This window comes from Drosophila elegans, unplaced genomic scaffold, assembly GCF_018152505.1.
Source record: "Drosophila elegans isolate 14027-0461.03 unplaced genomic scaffold, ASM1815250v1 contig_814, whole genome shotgun sequence".
In the NCBI taxonomy this organism is placed as follows: Eukaryota; Metazoa; Arthropoda; class Insecta; order Diptera; family Drosophilidae; genus Drosophila; species Drosophila elegans.
The window spans coordinates 5,649,046-5,669,605 of NW_024546167.1; the positions used below are offsets into that span (position 1 = coordinate 5,649,046).

The 20,560-nt window shown below is 39.0% G+C and overlaps 2 protein-coding genes across 10 annotated transcripts in view; both read left to right on the plus strand.

Annotated features, from left to right (window-relative positions):
- LOC108138129 (CUGBP Elav-like family member 1-A) overlaps nucleotides 1-20,560 on the plus strand; it is a 61,481-nt gene that overhangs the window by 9,983 nt on the left and 30,938 nt on the right. For 5 of the 8 annotated variants that reach the window (XM_041710469.1, XM_017260164.2, XM_041710467.1 and 2 more), the window contains 3 exons: nucleotides 5,469-5,689; nucleotides 7,291-7,373; nucleotides 10,596-10,644. In XM_041710469.1, coding sequence (XP_041566403.1) covers nucleotides 5,469-5,689; nucleotides 7,291-7,373; nucleotides 10,596-10,644 — 353 coding nt within the window. Of the gene's footprint in view, nucleotides 1-5,468; nucleotides 5,690-7,290; nucleotides 7,374-10,595; nucleotides 10,645-14,930; nucleotides 15,082-20,560 lie in introns of those variants that run through there. The other 3 variants (XM_041710470.1, XM_017260172.2, XM_017260169.2) reach the window with 3 other exon arrangements.
- Nucleotides 3,853-5,561, plus strand: LOC108138131 (ribokinase). Of its 2 annotated transcripts, XM_041710471.1 has the most exons (3): nucleotides 3,853-4,023; nucleotides 4,077-5,265; nucleotides 5,469-5,561. In XM_041710471.1, the coding sequence occupies exons 1-3, from the start codon at nucleotides 3,968-3,970 to the stop codon at nucleotides 5,487-5,489; spliced, it is 1,266 nt and encodes a 421-aa protein (XP_041566405.1). In that variant the 5' UTR covers nucleotides 3,853-3,967; the 3' UTR covers nucleotides 5,490-5,561. The 2 variants fall into 2 exon arrangements, with proteins under 2 accessions (XP_041566405.1, XP_017115664.1); XM_017260175.2 differs by lacking the exon at nucleotides 5,469-5,561 and having other exon boundaries at nucleotides 4,077-5,327.

Below are 20,560 nucleotides of genomic sequence, written 5' to 3' on the forward strand. Positions count from 1 at the left end.
GTTGGAATGACTTATCTTTCCGTTTTAAAGATATGGCAACTGATAAAATTTAATAATATGCAATTTAAAATATCCGATCTGACTTCGAAATCTAAATTTACCCCACATCTTCGGTGCTCATCACTTTGCATATTACCTTGCCGTCATGGAGCATTTCAATTTCCTATAGCTTTCCAGGACATCACCTGCCACCCCCAGACAACTTTGGCTATCACATTTCAAATGGTTATTTCTCGGACGTGCGCCACATTTTCTATTTGAGGGCTTCCTTTGCCCGGAAATTATAAAAAAAAATGTCTCACCGAACGCTGAATCCGTCGGCGGCCCACTTCTCAGCCTGATTTAATTAAAATAAGTGACAATGTGCATTGGCCAAAGGGCGGGTGGGCGGAATTTTGGGTGGCGGTGGGAGGAAGGTCGCGGCAGCCATCAAGTAGCTAATGATAATTGCCAATGCATTAATGTTATTAATTGGCGGCAGCCATCAAGGCGACAATTTTCACATAGCCCAAGTCATCAGCGATAATGGCGAATGATTATTGACAGGACATTGTAATTATAATATTATAGCATCTTCATGATGATCCCAAAGACGATTATTCTGAAGGGATGGTAAGAAATCGTTGGGAATTCGACTCTACCATGCTGAACCCAGCAATCATCTACCCGGCACTCTCTGATGTCGTTCTCGGCCATTAAATAATAAAGCACAGGAATTATTAAATTTATGTTGGGTCATTTTTATACGGCCTCGGTTCAAGCCATGGCGAGACTGCAGCCTTATCCAGCCCCAACTTCTTGTAGATATATATTTTTTGCTTCCTCTATCTCTGAGCTGTTTGTTTTTGTTGTGACAGGCGCGGCATAACAAACTGCCATCATAAATTAAGTGCCACGTCATGGCCATGTCGCCACAATGTACAGTGGTTAAGAATAGAGTTATAAAGATTACACGAGTCCTCAAAGTCCGATCCTAAATATTGAAACCCCGCTAAAAATTGTTTTATTTACAAAAAGTGCTAAGGCTTCTTATCACAACATTATTTAACATTAATTTTGGTTTATTCAATTGAATTTTATTTATTTTTTAGTGCGTACTTATGGACACTTTTTAAAATGGCTTTAAATTAATATGAGGAATTACTGAGCTGATAAGCATTTTCAATTCAATGAAAGCCTATTCAAAATGACCTGACTCGCAAAGAAAACTTTAAAAATTGCAAAACAACTTTATTTTCACTGAAGACTTCTTTAAAACAACTCACTAAAATAAATATATTTAGTTTAAATCATTGACTCACTGTACGGACACAAAGACTCGAAGAATATCCAAGCTGTTGATTCTCGCATTGAGTTTCGATACCAACATCGTCATTCGCATCATCATCAAGCTCATTGGCGGCGCTGCTGAAAACACCTGCTGTCCTGGCCCCAAATCCCCATTTCCCTTAGCCCACCCACTCCCACTGCCACTTCCATGCCCTACTCACTTTGTGACGCGCTTCAGCTCCCACCGCAGGCGATTTTCTCATTAAGCCTGGTCGCATTTAAATGAAACTGAATTATTAATGCACAGGCGCAGCCCCGAGAGATTTCCGAGGAGAACTTCGAAGGGAATCGGACCGAAGGAGCGATAGTTAGCTGAAAGCTGGAAGCTGGCACTCGGGGAGCGTTCACCTTGCTCCCCGATGGATTCGCGCCTGGCTGAAATAATTGCCTGCTCGACTCCGGGGGCAACACACCTGTCGCTGCTCCTTTTTCCAGGCCAGGCACCTCACACTTCGTTATTTTATTTGGTTTTATATTAAGAATTTATTTTTTTCAAATTTATGGTAACACACTCGAGAAATTGGCTGATGCGTAAATGCCTACCGTTCACTGATTTATGCTGCAGGCACAGACATCGCGATGGATTACGTTGGCGCCCCTGCTCGTCCCCAGGTGATTTCATCTTATTTGAGCTTATTTACCTGCAGGCAGGCCTGAATTTATCACCTTGACATAGACAATTTGGCTCGTCCTCGTTCCGGCTCTAATAGATTAATTTCGTTTTGTCATTCGATGGCCCGCGGCTGCCTCTTCGCTTTTCGCGGGCTTTTCACTGAGTGTCGCTGGATTTCATCTAGGGGATGGAGGCAGTTCATAAATGGCTAAGGGTAATGTAGTAAGGGTAGATGAATGGCGGCTTCAAGCGCTGGAATTACTTACGCAGGAAATTGGAAAATGAAGAAATTTAAAAGTAAATTGGAAGTAATTTCCTAAATGGCATCGTTTCAGATGACTTCGTGAGATAGCTCCAGTTAATAATGTAGCAAAACAGGGAAGATTTTTGTCACCCTCTCTGCTAAGATATATGGTAATTTCAATTGTCATCCTGAAAGTATGTGATGCTTAAATTTGTATGCGTACGTTTTTTTCCAACCGAGCCTATAAATAATCAATTTTTGTGCAAGATTATCTTGAACTTTTAACATTAAACATTCTGTTTTTCAATTTTTAAGTGAATAAATAAAGAAAATGCTTAGAAGTCCTAACCATGGCTCTAGAAAAACTATTATTTTATAAATTGAATTTTTGTTTTATGGGCTAGCTTTTAAAATAATAATTGTTTTGGTTTGTAATTATTGCGCTTTAGGGTATTTTATGGTTTCCTTTTTTTTCAATATATAAAATGAACATACAATTTTGAATGCAATATTTATGTTTTATTATATGCAACCCCTTCAAGGCTGACACAAAAAATAGTTAAGTTACTTTTCAAAAATTTTCAAACATAAAGTTTATAAAATAAGTCTTTTCTTCCGTAAACCATAAAGTATCATTTATAATTCGTTTACTGGTTTTAAGCCACTATTTCTTGTGCTTTGAAATCAAAACATTTAAAACAACTATTATAAGTTTGGCTCTAATTTTTGTGCCATTTGAACGGAACAATTTCATTTACATCCCAACATTCCGCTGTCACTTCGTCGTGGAACTAACTGGCTCAGCCAATTAAGTGCTAAAATTTATTGGGGCAACTGCTTGACAACTTCTGCTTACGGCAAATCGGCTCCGTAACCGAGACCCCCGGGCAAATTGACAGCCAACCAAAAGTCAATTTCGTACACCATCAAGAGCACCCAATAAACCCCCATTAGGAGCAACAACAGGGCTGCGAAAAGGGAAAACTTTTTCGGCAGCACACAAAAACCAACTGAAAGTGACCTCAAAGTGGAGCGTTCAATGCGTTGCCAGTCACTCAAAGACCCACATCCCCGCCGAAACTCTCCTCGAAAACACCCTTCCTAGATTTCAGAGTCGAGTTGGATGGAGACTGGTCAACCACAAAACAAAAGTAACAACGTTTACAACTTTTTAGATTAGATTAGTTTGCTAATAACAATTAGTATTTGTATTTTATGCTGTTAGCCAACTCGGTATCGCACAGGGATGCAGGACAAATGTTTCTGCTTGTTGTTATCTCCCTCCCTTTTTTATGGTCATTAGCTAATGAAGTTACGAAGCAGAGGACTCGGATTCTGGTGACATGGCCAAACAATATGTTGTCCATGAAAGTTCAATAAAAAAGATCTGAACTTCTAATATGGATTTAAAAGCAATTTGTTTGCATGTAATGGAAATACAATTTTAAATTGGAAATAGAAACAGCATTTCTTCAGTTTCAAACCGAAACAAAAAAGTTTTTTCGATCAAAAGATTTGGTTTTCAAATAAGAGACAAGGCTATAAGGACTTAATGTAGAAAACATAGTACCAAATTCAGGATATTAACTAACAATTTAGATCTTGTTTAATCGGCGTTTAGTCTATTCAAAATGTATAAAAAGAAAACAATGTACAGAATTTCAATGTTTGAAATTATCTCATATTTTCCGTACGTAACATGTCAGAAATGTGGTTCAATTCCAAAACATACCTTTCCGTAAAAAACTTTTAGAAAATTGTAAGGTAGGCCCGCCGAATAGATGGGAAAGTCCCTGGATGTCGTTGTATTCGGGTCGGCAAATATCGAATACATAACGTAAGCTTTGTATTCGACAAGAAATTCCGTAATTAGCCATATGCACACCCCAGATATGTCGCGGAGTTGCCGAAACCCGGGGAACTGGTCGCCGGATCGCACATGGAGACCTGTTTCGGCGGCAAGGGGGCCAATCAGTGTGTGGCTGCTGCCAAACTGGGGGCCTCCACCGCCCTGGTGGCCAAGCTGGGCAAGGACGAGTCCGGTGACGATTACCTGAACCACCTGCAGCAGCACATGGTGGACGTGGGGCACGTTGAGCAGGTGAAGGGCAACCCCACGGGGATGAGCGAGATCGCGGTGTCCAACGAGGGGCAGCAGTACAAGATCAACGTGGCGGGGGCCAATGCCTTCCTCACGGCCAAGGATGTGACCCGCGCCAAGAAGTGCTTCCAGGAGGCCAAGGTGCTGCTCTGCCAACTGGAAACGGACATGAATGTCACCATGTGCGCCCTGCGTCAGTTCAAGGGCGTCTCCATACTGCACTTGTCGCCCATGCGAAAGGACATTCCCCCTGCCATGATCAGTATGGCGAGCATTTTGGTGATGAACCAGGAGGCGGCAGCTCATCTGGCCGAAATGGACGAGGTAAAAACCCTTGAGCAGGCCCGTCTAGCCGCGGGTACTCTCATCGATAAGGGGGCCAGGAGCGTTATCATCACCATGGGCGACCAGGGAGCGGTCTTCATGTCCAAGAAAAGCAGGGACGTGTGCACTCATGTCCCGGCCTCCGATGTTCCGCACTTGGCCGATTCCTCGGGCGCGGCAGATGCCTTTCTAGGCGGCTTGGCCTATCATGTAGCTCGGTTTCCCAAACTGACCCCAGAGCATCACATCAGTGCGGCCAACGCCTGTGCCGCCTACTCCTTGGGTCGCCGGGGCACACAGCCCAGTTTTCCGGGCAAGGAGGGGGCCAAAGATAACCTATGCTTCATCACGCCCACTTTCAATGTCATACCTCCTCCAACTGCGGAAGCTGAAAAAGAACCTGAGGAAGCAGAAGTCGCGGCACCTCCACCTGCAACTTCACCCCAGGAAACTTCAGCCCAAAAACCAGCTGCAGATGAAATACCACCCACACCGCCACCACCTCCACCCGAGGAACCTATTGTTGAAACCACACCGGCAGCTGCACCACCACCTCCACCCGAGGAAACTCCAAAACCAGTGGAAACCGCCAATGAACCACCACCAAATGGATCCCAAGATAAACTATATACAGCCGAAAGGAAAAGTGACGAGGTAGAGAAGGTGGACAACAGAAATGCTGAGCCTGCCGCAAATAAAACTTAAAAATCAATATAGTTTGCTTTCTAAAATAAATATTTGATATATTAAAATTTGATATAAAATAAGTAAAAAAATATAATTATATAATTATAATATTGTATTTTTCTTTACAAAAGCGTTATACAATCTTTAATACGTTGTAATCTCCATTGCAGCAACCAAAGTCCCACCGGTGAGAGCTCTGTCAAAATGGAACTCATGGAAACGAACAGTCCGGACTTGGTCAAGGATCAACCGGATGCGGACAACATCAAAATGTTTGTGGGCCAAATACCGAAGACCTGGGACGAGACGCGGCTACGCCAAATGTTCGAGCAGTTCGGACCCGTGCACACATTGAATGTGCTCCGGGACAAGGTCACATCGATTAGCAGAGGTGAGTCTTTGGAGATGAAAGCTCCACCACCGGGCATACAAATGGGCGGATTACTTGGGGGGTTCAATGAAATTTTACAATGTCCATCAATTCGGGGTCCCCGGGATGTGTGGGATAAACATCAAGTAATATGATTATGCTGATGGCGAACCCATCAACATTAAATCCTGCTCCCAGCACAGGTGTTGAGGGCAGGAATGCGGTGCTGGCCAAAGTTTTAGCCGGGGTAATTGGCCATAATTGTGCGTGTATAAACGGGAAAAACTTCCCAACACACACTCACACACACGAGGACGGGATGCAGGACATGAGCATGTTGCTCTGGTTAATTTTTGGCTGTATTAGAATAATATGCGCATTTGCTTGCAAACTTTTCTCGAAAGCGAAAAGGTAAATTCCATTATGCATATTTATGGTCTAGCTGGGTTGATCCGGGCCATAGGTGTGCGTATGGGTGGATTAATCCTCGGAGCAAGGTGTTCGGGCACGGCTAACTCGATGAAAGCCCAGGGAGGAGTGTGGTTTATGTGGCTGCAAGTCGGAGGAGGATTATAATTTAATCTTCGTAATGGGGCAGTGGATAGTTTAGATGGGTCGGAAGAGACGGGTTGTGTACCACTTTCAGGAAGTTTCCTAAGTAATCCGATACAAATAAACAAATAAATAAAGTGCAAAGGAGAATTTATGAGTATTATGTGAAGGGAACTGTAAATAAGCTGCAACACGTATCGTTAAAAATACCACTTATTGAATTAAACTAAGTATAGCTAAGGGAAAAAGGAAACTCTTTAAAAACACAACAGCTTGATTTTATTTTTTTAAAAATTAGGAGACTAAAATCATTTCTAAGCGTGATTAAAAGTATAATAAAATGTCGTATATTTTGTTGTTCTCTTTTTTTATTTCTGTCAATTAAAATTTCTGTCCATAAAAATTTCGGATTCAAAATATATTGTTGTATACTTTCAGGCCACTTTATACAAATTAGAAAACACTAATTTTCCTCCATAGTTTGAATTTCAATTACCAGTCAAAGGTTTACATGAAGTTTTTGGGTGTCTAGATTTTCGTCACGACCTTTTCTTATCCGTATATATTAAATTCGATTTAAAAACGTTGGTCAAAACAAGTTTTCCGCTTTGTTAAAGCACAGGCGGGTATTTTGCTTATAGGTTATCAAAGAAGTTCTAAATGAAATCTAGTCGCTCATTATGGCTAGCAACATAGTAATATATATCAATCTCACGCAGTCCGTAGTCCCCATAGTTTTTGTCCTTGTCCCATTTGATCCGCATGGCTTGCATGAAGCGCTCGTCCCGTGTCCAGAAATCTGCATGCCAATATAGAATTATGTCAATCTAGCTTTAAGCCTCGAATTACCTGTTCCGGATGCATGCTAAAAAGCTACAAGCCATAGGTTATCGAAGTAAGAGCTTAACTTTGTAATGGTCCCCAGTAAATAAAACTTATTGCATCCGATATATATAGTACAGTATATATATATATAATGTTCGTTCTGTATCATATGTTCTGTGCTACTGTCTATCGATTCGTTTGATTTGTATTCGATTTGTATTCGATTGTTTCATTTTCGTTTGCAGGGTGCTGTTTTGTCACCTACTATACAAGAAAGGCCGCCCTGCGCGCCCAGGATGCGTTGCACAACATCAAGACCTTGGACGGGGTAAGTACCTCCCATCACCCAACACCAAACACCCTACACCCACTGACATACACCTATACACCTCCTATACCATATATGTAGCTTTTAGTTCTGCCCGTTTTCCTGTTTTCTGTGTCCATGTATGTGAGCATTTCTTTTCGTATTTGCGTATGTATGTGTGCGCGTATGTGTGCCTTTCTTCGTAGTTCACATACACCCAAATCCATATACCCCGTACAGTTACTGTTTGTGCGCCCTTTTGAATAATACAGCTTGAGAAAGTCAACCGCTTGCTACCCGATCGATCGATGACATACTTTCAGCGCATGGTTTTTGGGGACGGAAAAGGGGGTGGAGGGGTCGAGGGGCATTGGCGGACTGTTGGTGTATGGCCAACACAAAATGTAATCATCAGTCAATTAGTGGATTCAATTATTGAGGACAATCTCATTGTTAACGTATTAAATGAAGCGTTCCACGCACAAGCAAACACACTAAGATTGCAGGGGGATTGGATCAGCAGGTGCAGGTGGGTTGGGGCTAAGTGGGTGAACCAACCGATTGGATGTGACCATGCACAGTGGTTCCATGTTCAAATGAAAGTTTTCGAATCATGTGTAGCGTTATCCTGAAAGCAACCATCTAAAACTAATAAAATGGTATATTAAATAGATAACTTATTATATTTTTAAGCTTCAGAATCATGAATATTGGAAATATCGTTGTGTGCTAAACTTAAATCTTAATGTAGGTTTTAAACTTAATGTATGAAAATGTATCATATTTAAACGTATAGATTCAAAATATACTTTACTTAAAATGCAAGACATGAAACAGGCTTGAATCAGTAGAATGAAATATTACTTGTTATATTATTTTTAAGCTCTGAATATATTTTATGAGAAGTTTCAATTTGAAACCACAGTTGGCACTCGCTCCATCATTTACATATTCAAATCGTTAATGGAAAATCCATATAGGAACGTTCGGCTAGCACTAAAACAAGGACCCCAGCTCACACGGCCAAACAAGGAGTTTAGAGGGGGGGGGCAAAGGACCCTGGCCAAATGGCACCACGTGTGTAATTGTCAAAATAATGACCACATGTGTGAGTGTGTGTGTGAATGTGTGTGAGTGTGTTTGCAAGGTGGATCTTTGTTTGTATAAGTAAGTGCCTGGCCGTCCAGCTATGCGTTACTGCGAGGGTATGTGTGCTGGGGGGTGTGAGTGTGTGAGCATGTCTGATCCTTTAATGCATTTGGCAGGCTGCCCTCAACGGAAAGGACATCGATGTGGACATGGACGACGACGTGGACGTGGAGGTCCTCGTCAGCTCCGAAGCTACTTAATTTACCTGAAATAATCGATAGGTAAACAGACGTTAAAATGCCCACATTTCCACACACACACACACACACTCACACACACACCAGCAGAGGAAAAGCCCAGCTTGTCAACGGCCACAATAAATATTTTGTTTTGAACTGCCCACTTTTCTCTGCCCCTCCCCTTTTCTCCCAAATAAATACAAGTGTGAGTGTTAAGTGTCCTTGCCGAGCGTTGTCCTTTTTCTCGTCCTCCTTTTTTTTTGGCACGTGTGAAAAGCTACAGTTGCAAGCCGGACGATGAGAAGGAGGGAGATGGCCAATTTTGAGCGTTTTCACAACTTAAACCCCGAAAGTATACTATGAAACTTTTATTTGACAATTTTTGTGTAAGTGTAATCGGTGAAAACATTTAAGGCTCTTACAAATTTGATGAGCCATGTTTTTGCATTTGAATAATTAATTTCGAACACTAAATTAAATTTTAGATATAATGAACTTAAACTTAAACTTTCAATGACCATTTTTGAAATGAATTGCACTAGTGCGACATTTTTCAATCAATATAATCCCCTTAAATAACTGAAACTATTTTCGGTGCTTCACATCACTGCTTTCGTTCTTTTTGTTAAAAAAAACCAAATAACTAACCACAATGTTTTGATAACTAATTGACAATCAGAGAAGGACTAACAAGTAACTTGCTGCAAATCGCATTAGGGTCTCTACACCATTAAATTGAAAAGGGTTTTCCATTCAGCAGGACTTAGCCAACACAAACAGATACATTTACTTGGCCAGATAAATATGTATGCATCCACACTAGATCCTGCGAGACAGACAGTTAAATGAAATGCCAGAAAAGAGCAATTCAGATTGAGGCAGACGGCCATTTTACTCATTCAACTGTCAATTTTGAATAATAGAGGAGCAAAATGGCGCAACAATAAGTGGGAAGGGGCCAAGGATGGGACATGGACTACGGACGAAGTACCAGAGGCGGTGACATTTTCTCGTAATTTGTGCAAAAACCTTCTGGCCTTCCCCGTTCAGTTAGGTTTTATTTGGTTTGAAAAGGAGATGCGGGAAGGCCTCAACCCGTAAGCATTTCATTTCAATTTGCTGAACATCATTCAGTCATTCAGTCACTTTGTTCGGACTTTTCTCCCACACGCCCACCCCTTCCGCCACGCCAGTGGAAAAAGTTTCCTGCAGTTGAAGCTCCATTTTCTAATATCGTTGTAAGTATTATTATTATCATTTCCGCTGCTCGAACCGTTTGAATGAAAAGTTAATTGAAATCAAAGTAATGGCCACAGCCTGACAGGACCCAGTAAAAAGGACCCGGGACCTTATCGGTTCGCACGACGAATGTAAAATAAATTGGAAATTTGTTAAAAGCATCGCATTGAATTGCATCTTTCAAGTGCTAATGGCCACGTTAATGAAATGGGCTCTTGGGGTTTCTTTTTGTTTCGCCCACTCCTGTTTATCCGGCTTCCTTTTTCCGAGCTATTTTATTAGCGCTTTTCACTTGCATCGGCTCCAAATTCAAATCTAATGAGATCGAACCACACTTCAATAAACTAATGAAATCATTGTTGATCTAACAAGAGTTCTGGTCGGTTGTTGGTTTAATCTATTGGGTCAATGGTAGAGCAAATAATGTGAAAGTTTTATATACCATTCAAGCTCATTGCAAGCAATAGTTTCATAAAAACCAGTTGGAAGAAAAAGACAAAAATATGTGCTTCAAATACTCACATTGTAAGCAAATAGGAACTTATGTTATTTGGAAAGAGTTTCAACCTTAAAAGTCAAAGCACTCACTAATGGAAGTGGAATTTATTCCATTCACAATTCCCAAAAATATTACCCATTTTTTTAAACGATTCCCCATTTTTTCTCTCTTTGACAGATGCACCATCCCATTCAGATGAAGCCGGCGGATAGTGAGAACCGAAATGGTAAGTTCCTCTTTAGACATCCTTTCGGGATATATTTGCTCTTCTTCCGTCCCTTTCTCCGTTCAGTTGATTGCTAGTTCCCGCTTTTTTTGTCAGTGTGTGTGTGTGTGAGCCTTTTGGGCTTAATCACAAGCAAGGATAAGGGGATGTAGTGTCTGTATTTGATTACACAAAACAACACATGGAAATGGAATTCGAACGGAGAATGCGGCAATGAAAATGAATAATGCTCAAACTGACAGGACGGTTTGAAAAAAAAAGCGGGCTAGTGAGGGCCAACTGGCTACAATCGTGTATTAGTTGGATTGTGTGAGACCAATAAATCGATTAGGATATGTGCTGAAAAGAAGACGGAAAAAGCATGGAAGTCATTCGGGGAAAAAATTCAAAAAGCCCAGAGCGATGAAATATTACTTTTAGAAAAAAACGGCTTCAGCTTTCACTTTAAACAAAGTTTTAGAGGGTTCTCAAATTGCAATTTTTTAATTTTACATATTAATATAAAATGTTAAATGTTTGAAATATTAAATACAATAATTTGAAAAAAAAAGTAGTAGGAGTGTTAGTTCCATTAGTTTTCTATGAGTGTTGATTTCACCTCTACTGGCTTATTCTATTTAACAATAAACGGTTTGCTAATTTATAGTTAATTAGCTAACTTTTTGGTAAGCTTATAGTTCTATCTTTACTTTTTCACCCATTTCATTTTAAACAGGGAAATCTTTTGCTCGTCTTTTGCCCATCGCACAAATTGCCAGGCCAATGTCCCTTATGTCCTTCTCGAGTGTATCCTTCTTGCACTCCGCTTATGCGCTGCGTTTCCGCTTCCGTTTTAGCATGTGTGCCCGTGTGTAGAGTGTGTGTGGGCTTGTGTTTTTCTTGTTGTTCTTAGCATTGCCCGAGTGCAGCGGAAATGTTTGAGGCATCGCTCGCATTCACCTCGATGTCCATCGATTGTTGTTCCCTTTTGTGTTTCCCATTTTTTCCCTTCTTACATAATTGCTTTCCTTTGCTTTCGATTGTGTACAAGTCGCTCAAGGGCCAACTAACTCGCAGAGGGCCCTTTCACCGACCACATCCCCACTATATCCACGACTGATCCAAAAACCATTTGAGCGTATTCTCGCCGCTGCTTTTGTTTCTCCTCGATTGCGTTCGATTGCGTCAAGTGTGTACGCGTGACAAAAATAAATCAGAAAATTAAAAATACGTAACACGGAAATTTTATGGTAAATTAACGAAAAATTGGCACTCATCTGAGCTAGAATCTCTCTCAGTTCTCTTGGTTTTGCTTTCGTTTCATCGTTTCATACACGAGAGATTAACAAAAATCGTCACTAAAATGAAGATAAATGGTCGAATGTGCAAATACAAGAAAAAATGGTCCAATATCTAATTTGGCGGGCAGTTTCGTCCGTTTCGTCTACAAATATTTAACAATGCACTCAAAAATTAATCGCTTCAGCTAGCGATAGAGAAGCCAAAAAGTGTTCAAAATAATAAGCAAGAGATAAATAGACTCTTTGTTAAACAAAGAAGGTTGCAATCACTCATAGCAATTAATTAATGAGATAAATTGAAGAACACCTAAAAGCGGAAGCTAGCTAACATAACTATTGGAAGTCTTTTCTAATACCTGTTCTAATCTGTACCTAAGTCAATCTTATTTTAAGCAATTTACAAATTTGAGATAACATTTAGATCAACCCAGGAAGTTTTACCTTTTGTATTTCAGAATCTGTTACATTTAAAAAATAAATAATAGCTTCCGTTATACACCCGATTAAAAAATAACCAAATGGCTTACGTAATATTTTTTCTGATAGTGTATCAAGAAAAACAAATGCCAAACATTTTCAAATGCCACACAAATTTCGCAGAATGCAACAAGTGCAAGATTCGCCTTAGTACACACAAATATGGACCTCTCTATCTTTCTCTATGTTGCTCTCTCTTTCACGTTCTCCATCTCTCACTCTCTCTAGGACCGTGGTGCGTGTTGTGCGAAATGTTTTGGCGACACTTGACAAAATGCCAGAAATTCTAAATACTTTTAGCTGCCGTTTGTCGTCGTCTGTGTAACTGTCCGCCTTTTTAGCCTGCCCTTTTGGCTTGGCTTAGTTGCCGAGTTGGTTAGGACGCCTTATTTTGTTGCCGCTTCCTCCGCCATCTTCTGGCCATCTGCCCCACGTTTTGTCGTTTCGGCCAACTGGTCACAGGCAAAATCATCCCAAATTAATGAGATGCGAGCAAATGCAAGTAGATACTCGTATGCACGATTTTATTTATGAATTTTATTGCTTTGCCTTTTGGCTTTCGAATTAATGGGCTCAATAATTTGCGAATTGTCAGACGCCGACAACGACAAATCAATTTTCATTTCACCAATTATGTATTTTCAAATTAGAAATGGCACATTTTGTATATTTTAGTGGTAAAATGTAAACGTTAACGTTAGGATGAGATTTTTAGAAATAATTTAATACAACGTAAGCTTCCATTTAGTTATGGCTGAATTGTATGTTCTATGCTGTTAAATATATAACACAGTTCAAAAAGTTTTATATAATTTAAAAAAAGACATAGTAATTAAAATGACAAGGTAGTTCAACTTTACAGTCATATAAGCTTTTAATAGAGTCTTAAGGAGGTCAACGTTCAGAAAATTAATGTTCCTTTGGCGGTATCTTTAGATCCGAGAATGCGTTTTCATGTTTGCAGTTGCAGCCCAGAGCTCTGGGTGACCCGGTATCTGCCAGATACTCAGAAACTCAGATGCCGGTCACATTAGCACACTTTTAGATTCAATTCTTAAGCGTTCTGCGGGCCTGACTGCGAAAACAAAGCGCTTTTCTATGTTCATTTAGTCGACTGCCCCGAACCGCTCTTCAATTGATTTTCGCGCTCCCCGCTTGACGTGATCGCCCGTTTAGCCAGATACATAGATACAGTCAACGATACGCCCGGCATCTGCAAGATACAAAGATACACAGATACGGCCTGTATTTTTTGTAGCTCTGATGTTAATTGCTCGCGTCTCGAAACCTTTTAGGTCGTCGCGATCTTGTCAAGTGAGCACACAACTTTGACTTGGCATTAAATGTGTTAGAAAAGGCGGTTGTTGTTGCTGCTAAATCTCGGGATGGTTTGCACATGAGGCGTGAAAGGGGGCGGTACGGAGGCGGGGGGGTGGTGCCAACTCGTTTGAGAAGATGTGAGAAAGACGGTTAAGCTAAATGTGCAATGATTTATGTAATGTCAAGGCGGCTAAAGCTGCTGTAAATCCTAAAACTTATTTATGAATACGTAATGTATTGTTCACTTGACTACTAAACTGCATACATAGCGAGCTTGAGAGAATTAGTAATCAAATGGCTACTTATTCCAAGTAATATATTTAAATAATATGTTTTATTAAAGCTTAGCGGTATCTGTTAAAATATATATGAAAAACACATATACAAATGTTTAGTTTTGGATATCTAACGTAAAAATTATATTGATTGTTTTTGATTAATGAAAAATGTTATTTCCTCTGTTTTCGTTGGAATTTATGCTTATTTACTGTAGTAAATCGATTAATCCGAAAAAATGTTACTTAAAATGGAGTTTGATTTTTGGTGGCAGTTGGACTTATTAATTTTTTTTCAGATTTTTGTACTTTGTCTGTATATAAACGAATTTCGAATTTTTAGTTCAAGATTTTTTAGGGCATATAAAAGTAATGTATAATTTTAAATATATATAACTTGTTGATGCGAGTTATGGAAGTTTGCGAAACAAACAAAATCCGTGAAATATTTTTAAACAATTTAAAGCAAGACAAGTTGGTTGAAATAAGAAGAAAAGTTTAGTGAAATTTATTGTAATAAGCTAATCTACAGAAGAACGCGATTCCATTATTACGTATCCGTTCCAAGAGCAGGAAAACAGGAAAACCGCTGAGTCAACCCGGCACTGATCCGAAAGAGAAGGCAACACGATCGCAGAGAGAGAGAGGGAAGAGCCAGAGTGGGAGAGAGCTACTCATATGTACCGAAGACTGTCAACCGCTGATGACTCCCCAGCAAACATAAATAAACAAACAGCCACAGGCAACGAGCGTGGCTAATTGGCTTTCATGTGAGCGAGCCACAAGTGTCCGCTGTCAGCTGTTTAGAGAATGAGTGAGAGGGAGAGTGAGATTGAGATTGAGAGAGAGCCGGCAACAGCGGCATTGCCAGCGGCAAAAGTATCTCAAAGTGCAGCGCAATTGATCGCGGGGCGAAGTGTCGCGGGCTTTTCAGTCGATCGGTGATCGTCGATCGGGGATCGTTACTCTTTATTCGCTAGTCGCGCGCAACTATCCGAAAGATACGTGCCGTAGTTGTCATTCATTCGCGGCACGATCTTCGTATCCCGCCTCTCCGTATCTAAGTGTCTTCCCCGCACTTTGTGGTTGGTCAGCAGCAAATGAAATTCTTTAAATTAAATCTACGCCGGCCGCAAAGCCTTAATTGAAAAACGAAACGCAACGCTCGCCCTGTGTATCTCTCAGATATTGATAAACTATTTGCACAGCCAATTGATTGAATCGTTCACCAATATGACTCGATATACGTTCATACGTGTGGATTGTACTTAATCATCGTTGATTTGGTAATTGAGAAAACGATTTCGAAATGACAATTGTGCGGTTTGCTAACAAATTGTTAATTTGTTCAAAAGACATAACTTCAAAGTGCCATTAACAAATACTTTTTAGACTTTTATTATATTCATTTAGAGATTTAATATGGTGGACTTTAGCCAAAATTATTGTCAAGCTTTATATATCCTACCTTTCAAAATCCTTAAATAAATTAAACACTTTTTTTTAAATGCTTTTAAGGATAGAATATTCGTCTTGCTATGACAATTTAGATGTTTTTTTTTAAGTGATTAAAATCCAAAATAAATAAACAAACACATTATAAGTTCTCGAAAAAATCTTTAACCTGACACATTCATTCTCTTCTCTTTTAGAGACTGTTGCTCATAACTCAAAATTTGGTCAACATTAAGTTAATAGCTTTGCTTAATCTACCGAAAATATCGGGCAAGAATGCCTCGGACATATTTCAATTTTGATTTCTAGGGGGTGCCCGAAATAAATGCCATTAAAACATTAATTTCCTATGCCAGAACGGCACAAGCGACCGAAACTCAGTCGATTGGATTTGTCATTCCGTTTGGCAATTGCCAAAAAGTAAACACGGCAAATATGACAACAGAGAAGCGTCGAAATCGAAAACGAAAACGAAAACAATATGCAAAGCACTTCCCAAACGAATAATTAAGTGCAAAAGGAGCAAAAAGCAAAACCCAGCTTAATAAATTATAATCTCGGCTGCAGTTTGAGTCATTCTGCGCCGGCTTCTCCCAGATTCTCTTCATAGTTTCTCGACTTCTCTCTGGCGAACCGGCTGTGGTCTCAACCAGTTTTCAATTCATTTCCATTATTATTATTTTTGCGCAAAGAAATTAGCTTTTTCTCCGTGCCTCTGTTTATATAAGTGAAGTCAGCTGTTTGCTGTTTTTGTTTGCAGTTTGTTTTGCTTTGACCATCTCGCATCTCTATCTTTGTATCTTCATAAGGGGCTATAGGTTCTAGCCAGAGATTGCGTGCCATTTGCGATCGAGTATGCGAAGAATGCCAGGCACTGAAATTGGAGAAATTTCGTTGGTTGCGTGTTGAAAGTGCGTTGCATTCTCTGTTGCAATTGCAGTTGCAATTGCAGTTGCAATTGCAGTTGCAATCGCATTTGCAGCTGCAGTTTGTCATGTGTGGCACAAGACATTTCTTACGCTTGACGAGCGGTAATTGAAATATGTGAATAATTGCTAGATTTGTGAGCCAAAATGGCAAACGGCATGAAGAAAGATACATGGGAAAGGCGGGGAGATGACAAATGGCCGGGGAAATCTCTCCACATGGAGTTGGTTTATAGATGTTGGGGATACTTCGGCAATGGAGCTTAAAGATTGATACATCGCGAGTTTATTTCGGGGAGTCGCATCTCTCATGAGCTATATAGTACTCACTCTTCATGACAGCAAAACCTGTTAGCTATTTTAAATCATCTTGCTGTTATTTGTACGCCCGATATTTATTAAGCAATTAGGTAGTCTCCACTACCCCAAAATATTATACAAATTTTTAGAGCTCGTTAAGATGCTTTTAGCTCACATTACAAGGTCAAAATAAATAATTTATCAATTTTATCTAATTTCTTTTAGTATCTCAGATTGTGTTAAGGATTTTGCTTATTTCAGTTCTTTCAATACATATTATGCTAATTAAACGGAAAATACTCCTGTTAACAAGCCAGTAGTTCGTTAAAGAAACACACTCTTCAGCTCTAGCTGAATTTACTTCTCTGTTGTCTGCATAATAATTGATAAGTTTCCGTCCAAACATTACTATACTTCTTGGGCAATCCATAATGCACAGAACTCTTTGCAGAATGAATTGCAATACCTTGACAATTGTCATTGTTTGAGTTAGAATTATGCATATTTTCATGGACCTTTGTTGCAGCGGGCACAATGGACCGACTAGTTCTTCTCGGACCTCCAATTAGGTGTAGACAATGATGGGAAAAAGTGCTGTCGAGAACGACATTGTGCAGTGTGCAAAGTGCTTGGAGACAACAATTAATTGAAGAAATCACGCACGCCCAAAGGGGCTAAGGGGGTTATAAATTCTGTGGAAATCGGGGCTGAGGAGGGGCCCCCAGAACAAAGACGAGGCGCAAAGTGAATGACAACCAATTCCATGATGACTTCTGATGGACAAATACGGCTAACGGGCTCTATGACCCAAAAGAATGGAGCTGAGAAGGGGCGAGACGACATGTTTTGCATACTAACAGATACAAATTGTATTATGTATGCCCTGCAGTTGTTGCCGCTTTTATGGGATTCTTTCACTCCAATTGTGGACGTCAGGGGCGATCCTTCCCGTTTTACCCTCTCCCTTCAATCACGGAATTTTAATTATTATTTTCAATTATCGAAAATGGCCTGTGCGTCTGTTCTTTTCAAGTGTTTTCGCATTGTATCTGCAGCACTGGCTGTATCTGTATCCGTATCTCTGTCTGTAATTAGGAGGCGTATTGTTCTATAATTCCAATGCCCCTACGCCCCTTGTTCCAACACATGGTTGCGGCATATGGTTTGGTTTTGTTTTCCCTTTGAATTTAATTAAATTTTCAATTTCATTCAGCGATAAGCACGGAAAAATAGTCTGTAATTTCTTCAAGCTGCATTTGCCCGAAAAATTTCTCTTCAAGAGTCAGCTGATAATATTGTTTATAATGCTGAATTGTGATCTAGCTTCTAAAGCTTTTAGCTTTGAGCTGTTAACTGATAAATTAAACAACTGCCGACTGCTGAAATGCGAAACTAAAGTAAACATAAGCCCAAGCTGCGGCATATCTCAGGTAGAAGTTCCGACCCAGGAATATGAGTATTTATGGAAATATTATATATAAGCTTCAGTGTAGCAGATATTGTGGCAGACTTGGTTTAAAATAAATAAAAACAAGAAAGAAAGCAAACTTCGGCAAGCCGAAGTTCATATACCCTTGCAGCTATTGCATGAATTAAATACTTTTGAAAACATTTAAATTATGATTTACTTCAGTATATACTGAAAAACAGTGAAGCTATGATGATTTGCAGCTCAATTATTAGATAGTTATTTTATATATTTTTATTAGTTCTATGGGAGCTATATGATATAGACGTCCGATTTTGATAAAATTTAAACCATAATTCTGAAATAATTAAACATTGCCATATGTCGAAGAACTAAACAAAAAATTAAAAAACAGAAAAGTTATAATTTTTATACCCTTGCAGAGGGTATTATAATTTCAGTCAGAAGTTTGCAACGCAGTGAAGGAAACATCTCCGACCCTATAAAGTATATATATTCTTGATCAGCATCACTAGGCGAGTCGATCTAGCCATGTCCGTCTGTCCGTCCGTCTGTCCGTCTGTCCGTCTGTCCGTCTGTCCGTCCGTTTATATGCAAACTAGTCTCTCAGTTTTAAAGCTATCTGCATGAAACTTTCCCAAAAGTTGTCTTTCTATTGCAGGTAGTATATAAGTCGGAACGAGCCGGATCGGACGACTATAGCATATAGCTCCCATAGGAACAATCGGAAAAATAATTGAAAAAAAATTATAACTTTGCTGTTTTTTAATTTTTTGTTTTGTTCTTCGACATAAAGCAATGGTTAAATATTTCAGAATTATGGTAAAAATTTCATCAAAATCGGACGACTATAGCATATAGCTCCCATAGGAACAATCGGAAAAATAATTGAAAAAAAATTATAACTTTGCTGTTTTTTAATTTTTTGTTTAATTCTTCGACATTTAGTAATGGTTAAATATTTCCGATTTACGGTTTAAATTTCATCAAAATCGGACGACTATAGCATATAGCTCCCATAGGAACAATCGGAAAAATAAATGAAAAAAAATTATAACTTTTCTGTTTTTTAATGTTTTGTTTAGTTCTTCGACATTTAGTAATGGTTAAATATTTCCGATTTACGGTTTAAATTTCATCAAAATCGGACGACTATAGCATATAGCTCCCATAGGAACAATCGGAAAAATAAATGAAAAAAATTATAACTTTTCTGTTTTTTAATTTTTTGTTTAGTTCTTCGACATATGGCAATGTTTAATTATTTCAGAATTATGGTTTAAATTTTATCAAAATCGGACGTCTATATCATATAGCTCCCATAGAACTAATAAAAATATATAAAATAACTATCTAATAATTGAGCTGCAAATCATCATAGCTTCACTGTTTTTCAGTATATACTGAAGTAAATCATAATTTAAATGTTTTCAAAAGTATTTAATTCATGCAATAGCTGCAAGGGTATATGAACTTCGGCTTGCCGAAGTTTGCTTTCTTTCTTGTTTTTCATTTATTTCTCCGATTGTTCCTATGGGAGCTATATGATATAGTCGTCCGACTTTGATGAAATTTAAACCGTAAATCGAAAATATTTAACCATTACTAAATGTCGAAGAACTAAACAAAACATTAAAAAACAGAAAAGTTATAATTTTTTTTCATTTATTTTTCCGATTGTTCCTATGGGAGCTATATGCTATAGTCGTCCGATTTTGATGAAATTTAAACCGTAAATCGGAAATATTTAACCATTACTAAATGTCGAAGAACTAAACAAAAAATTAAAAAACAGCAAAGTTATAATTTTTTTTCCTTTATTTTTCCGATTGTTCCTATGGGAGCTATATGCTATAGTCGTCCGATCCGGCTCGTTCCGACTTATATACTACCTGCAATAGAAAGACAACTTTTGGGAAAGTTTCATGCAGATAGCTTTAAAACTGAGAGACTAGTTTGCATATAAACGGACGGACAGACGGACAGACGGACAGACGGACAGACGGACAGACGGACGGACAGACGGACATGGCTAGATCGACTCGCCTAGTGATGCTGATCAAGAATATATATACTTTATAGGGTCGGAGATGTCTCCTTCACTGCGTTGCAAACTTCTGACTGAAATTATAATACCCTCTGCAAGGGTATAAAAAAAAATTCAGATGTACATTAAGTGCACTCAAAAACAGGGTTTAGTCTGATTGAGATTCTATTAAATATTGATTTGAGGTTCAGTTTTGAAAAAAAATGTTGAAACCGGCGTTAAGTTAAAATTTGTAAGACCATCCATCAGATTTAAATATATATTTAATTTTGGCCCTAAGGTATTTTTATCATGTTTTATTAAACTCAGTAGTAAAACTATTTTGAGCTATAGGAAAACCTTCATTCAAGCATTTATTTCTTCAATCCCATCAGAGTGCACTTTAAAAACCATTCAATCTTCATAAT

Bases quoted from the DNA above. Each gene is read 5' to 3' on its own strand.
- LOC108138131 (XM_017260175.2), top strand. From the start codon at position 3,968: ATGGGAAAGTCCCTGGATGTCGTTGTATTCGGGTCGGCAAATATCGAA. The intron at 4,024-4,076 runs GTAAGCTTTGTA...TGCACACCCCAG, and splicing joins GCAAATATCGAATACATAAC to ATATGTCGCGGAGTTGCCGA.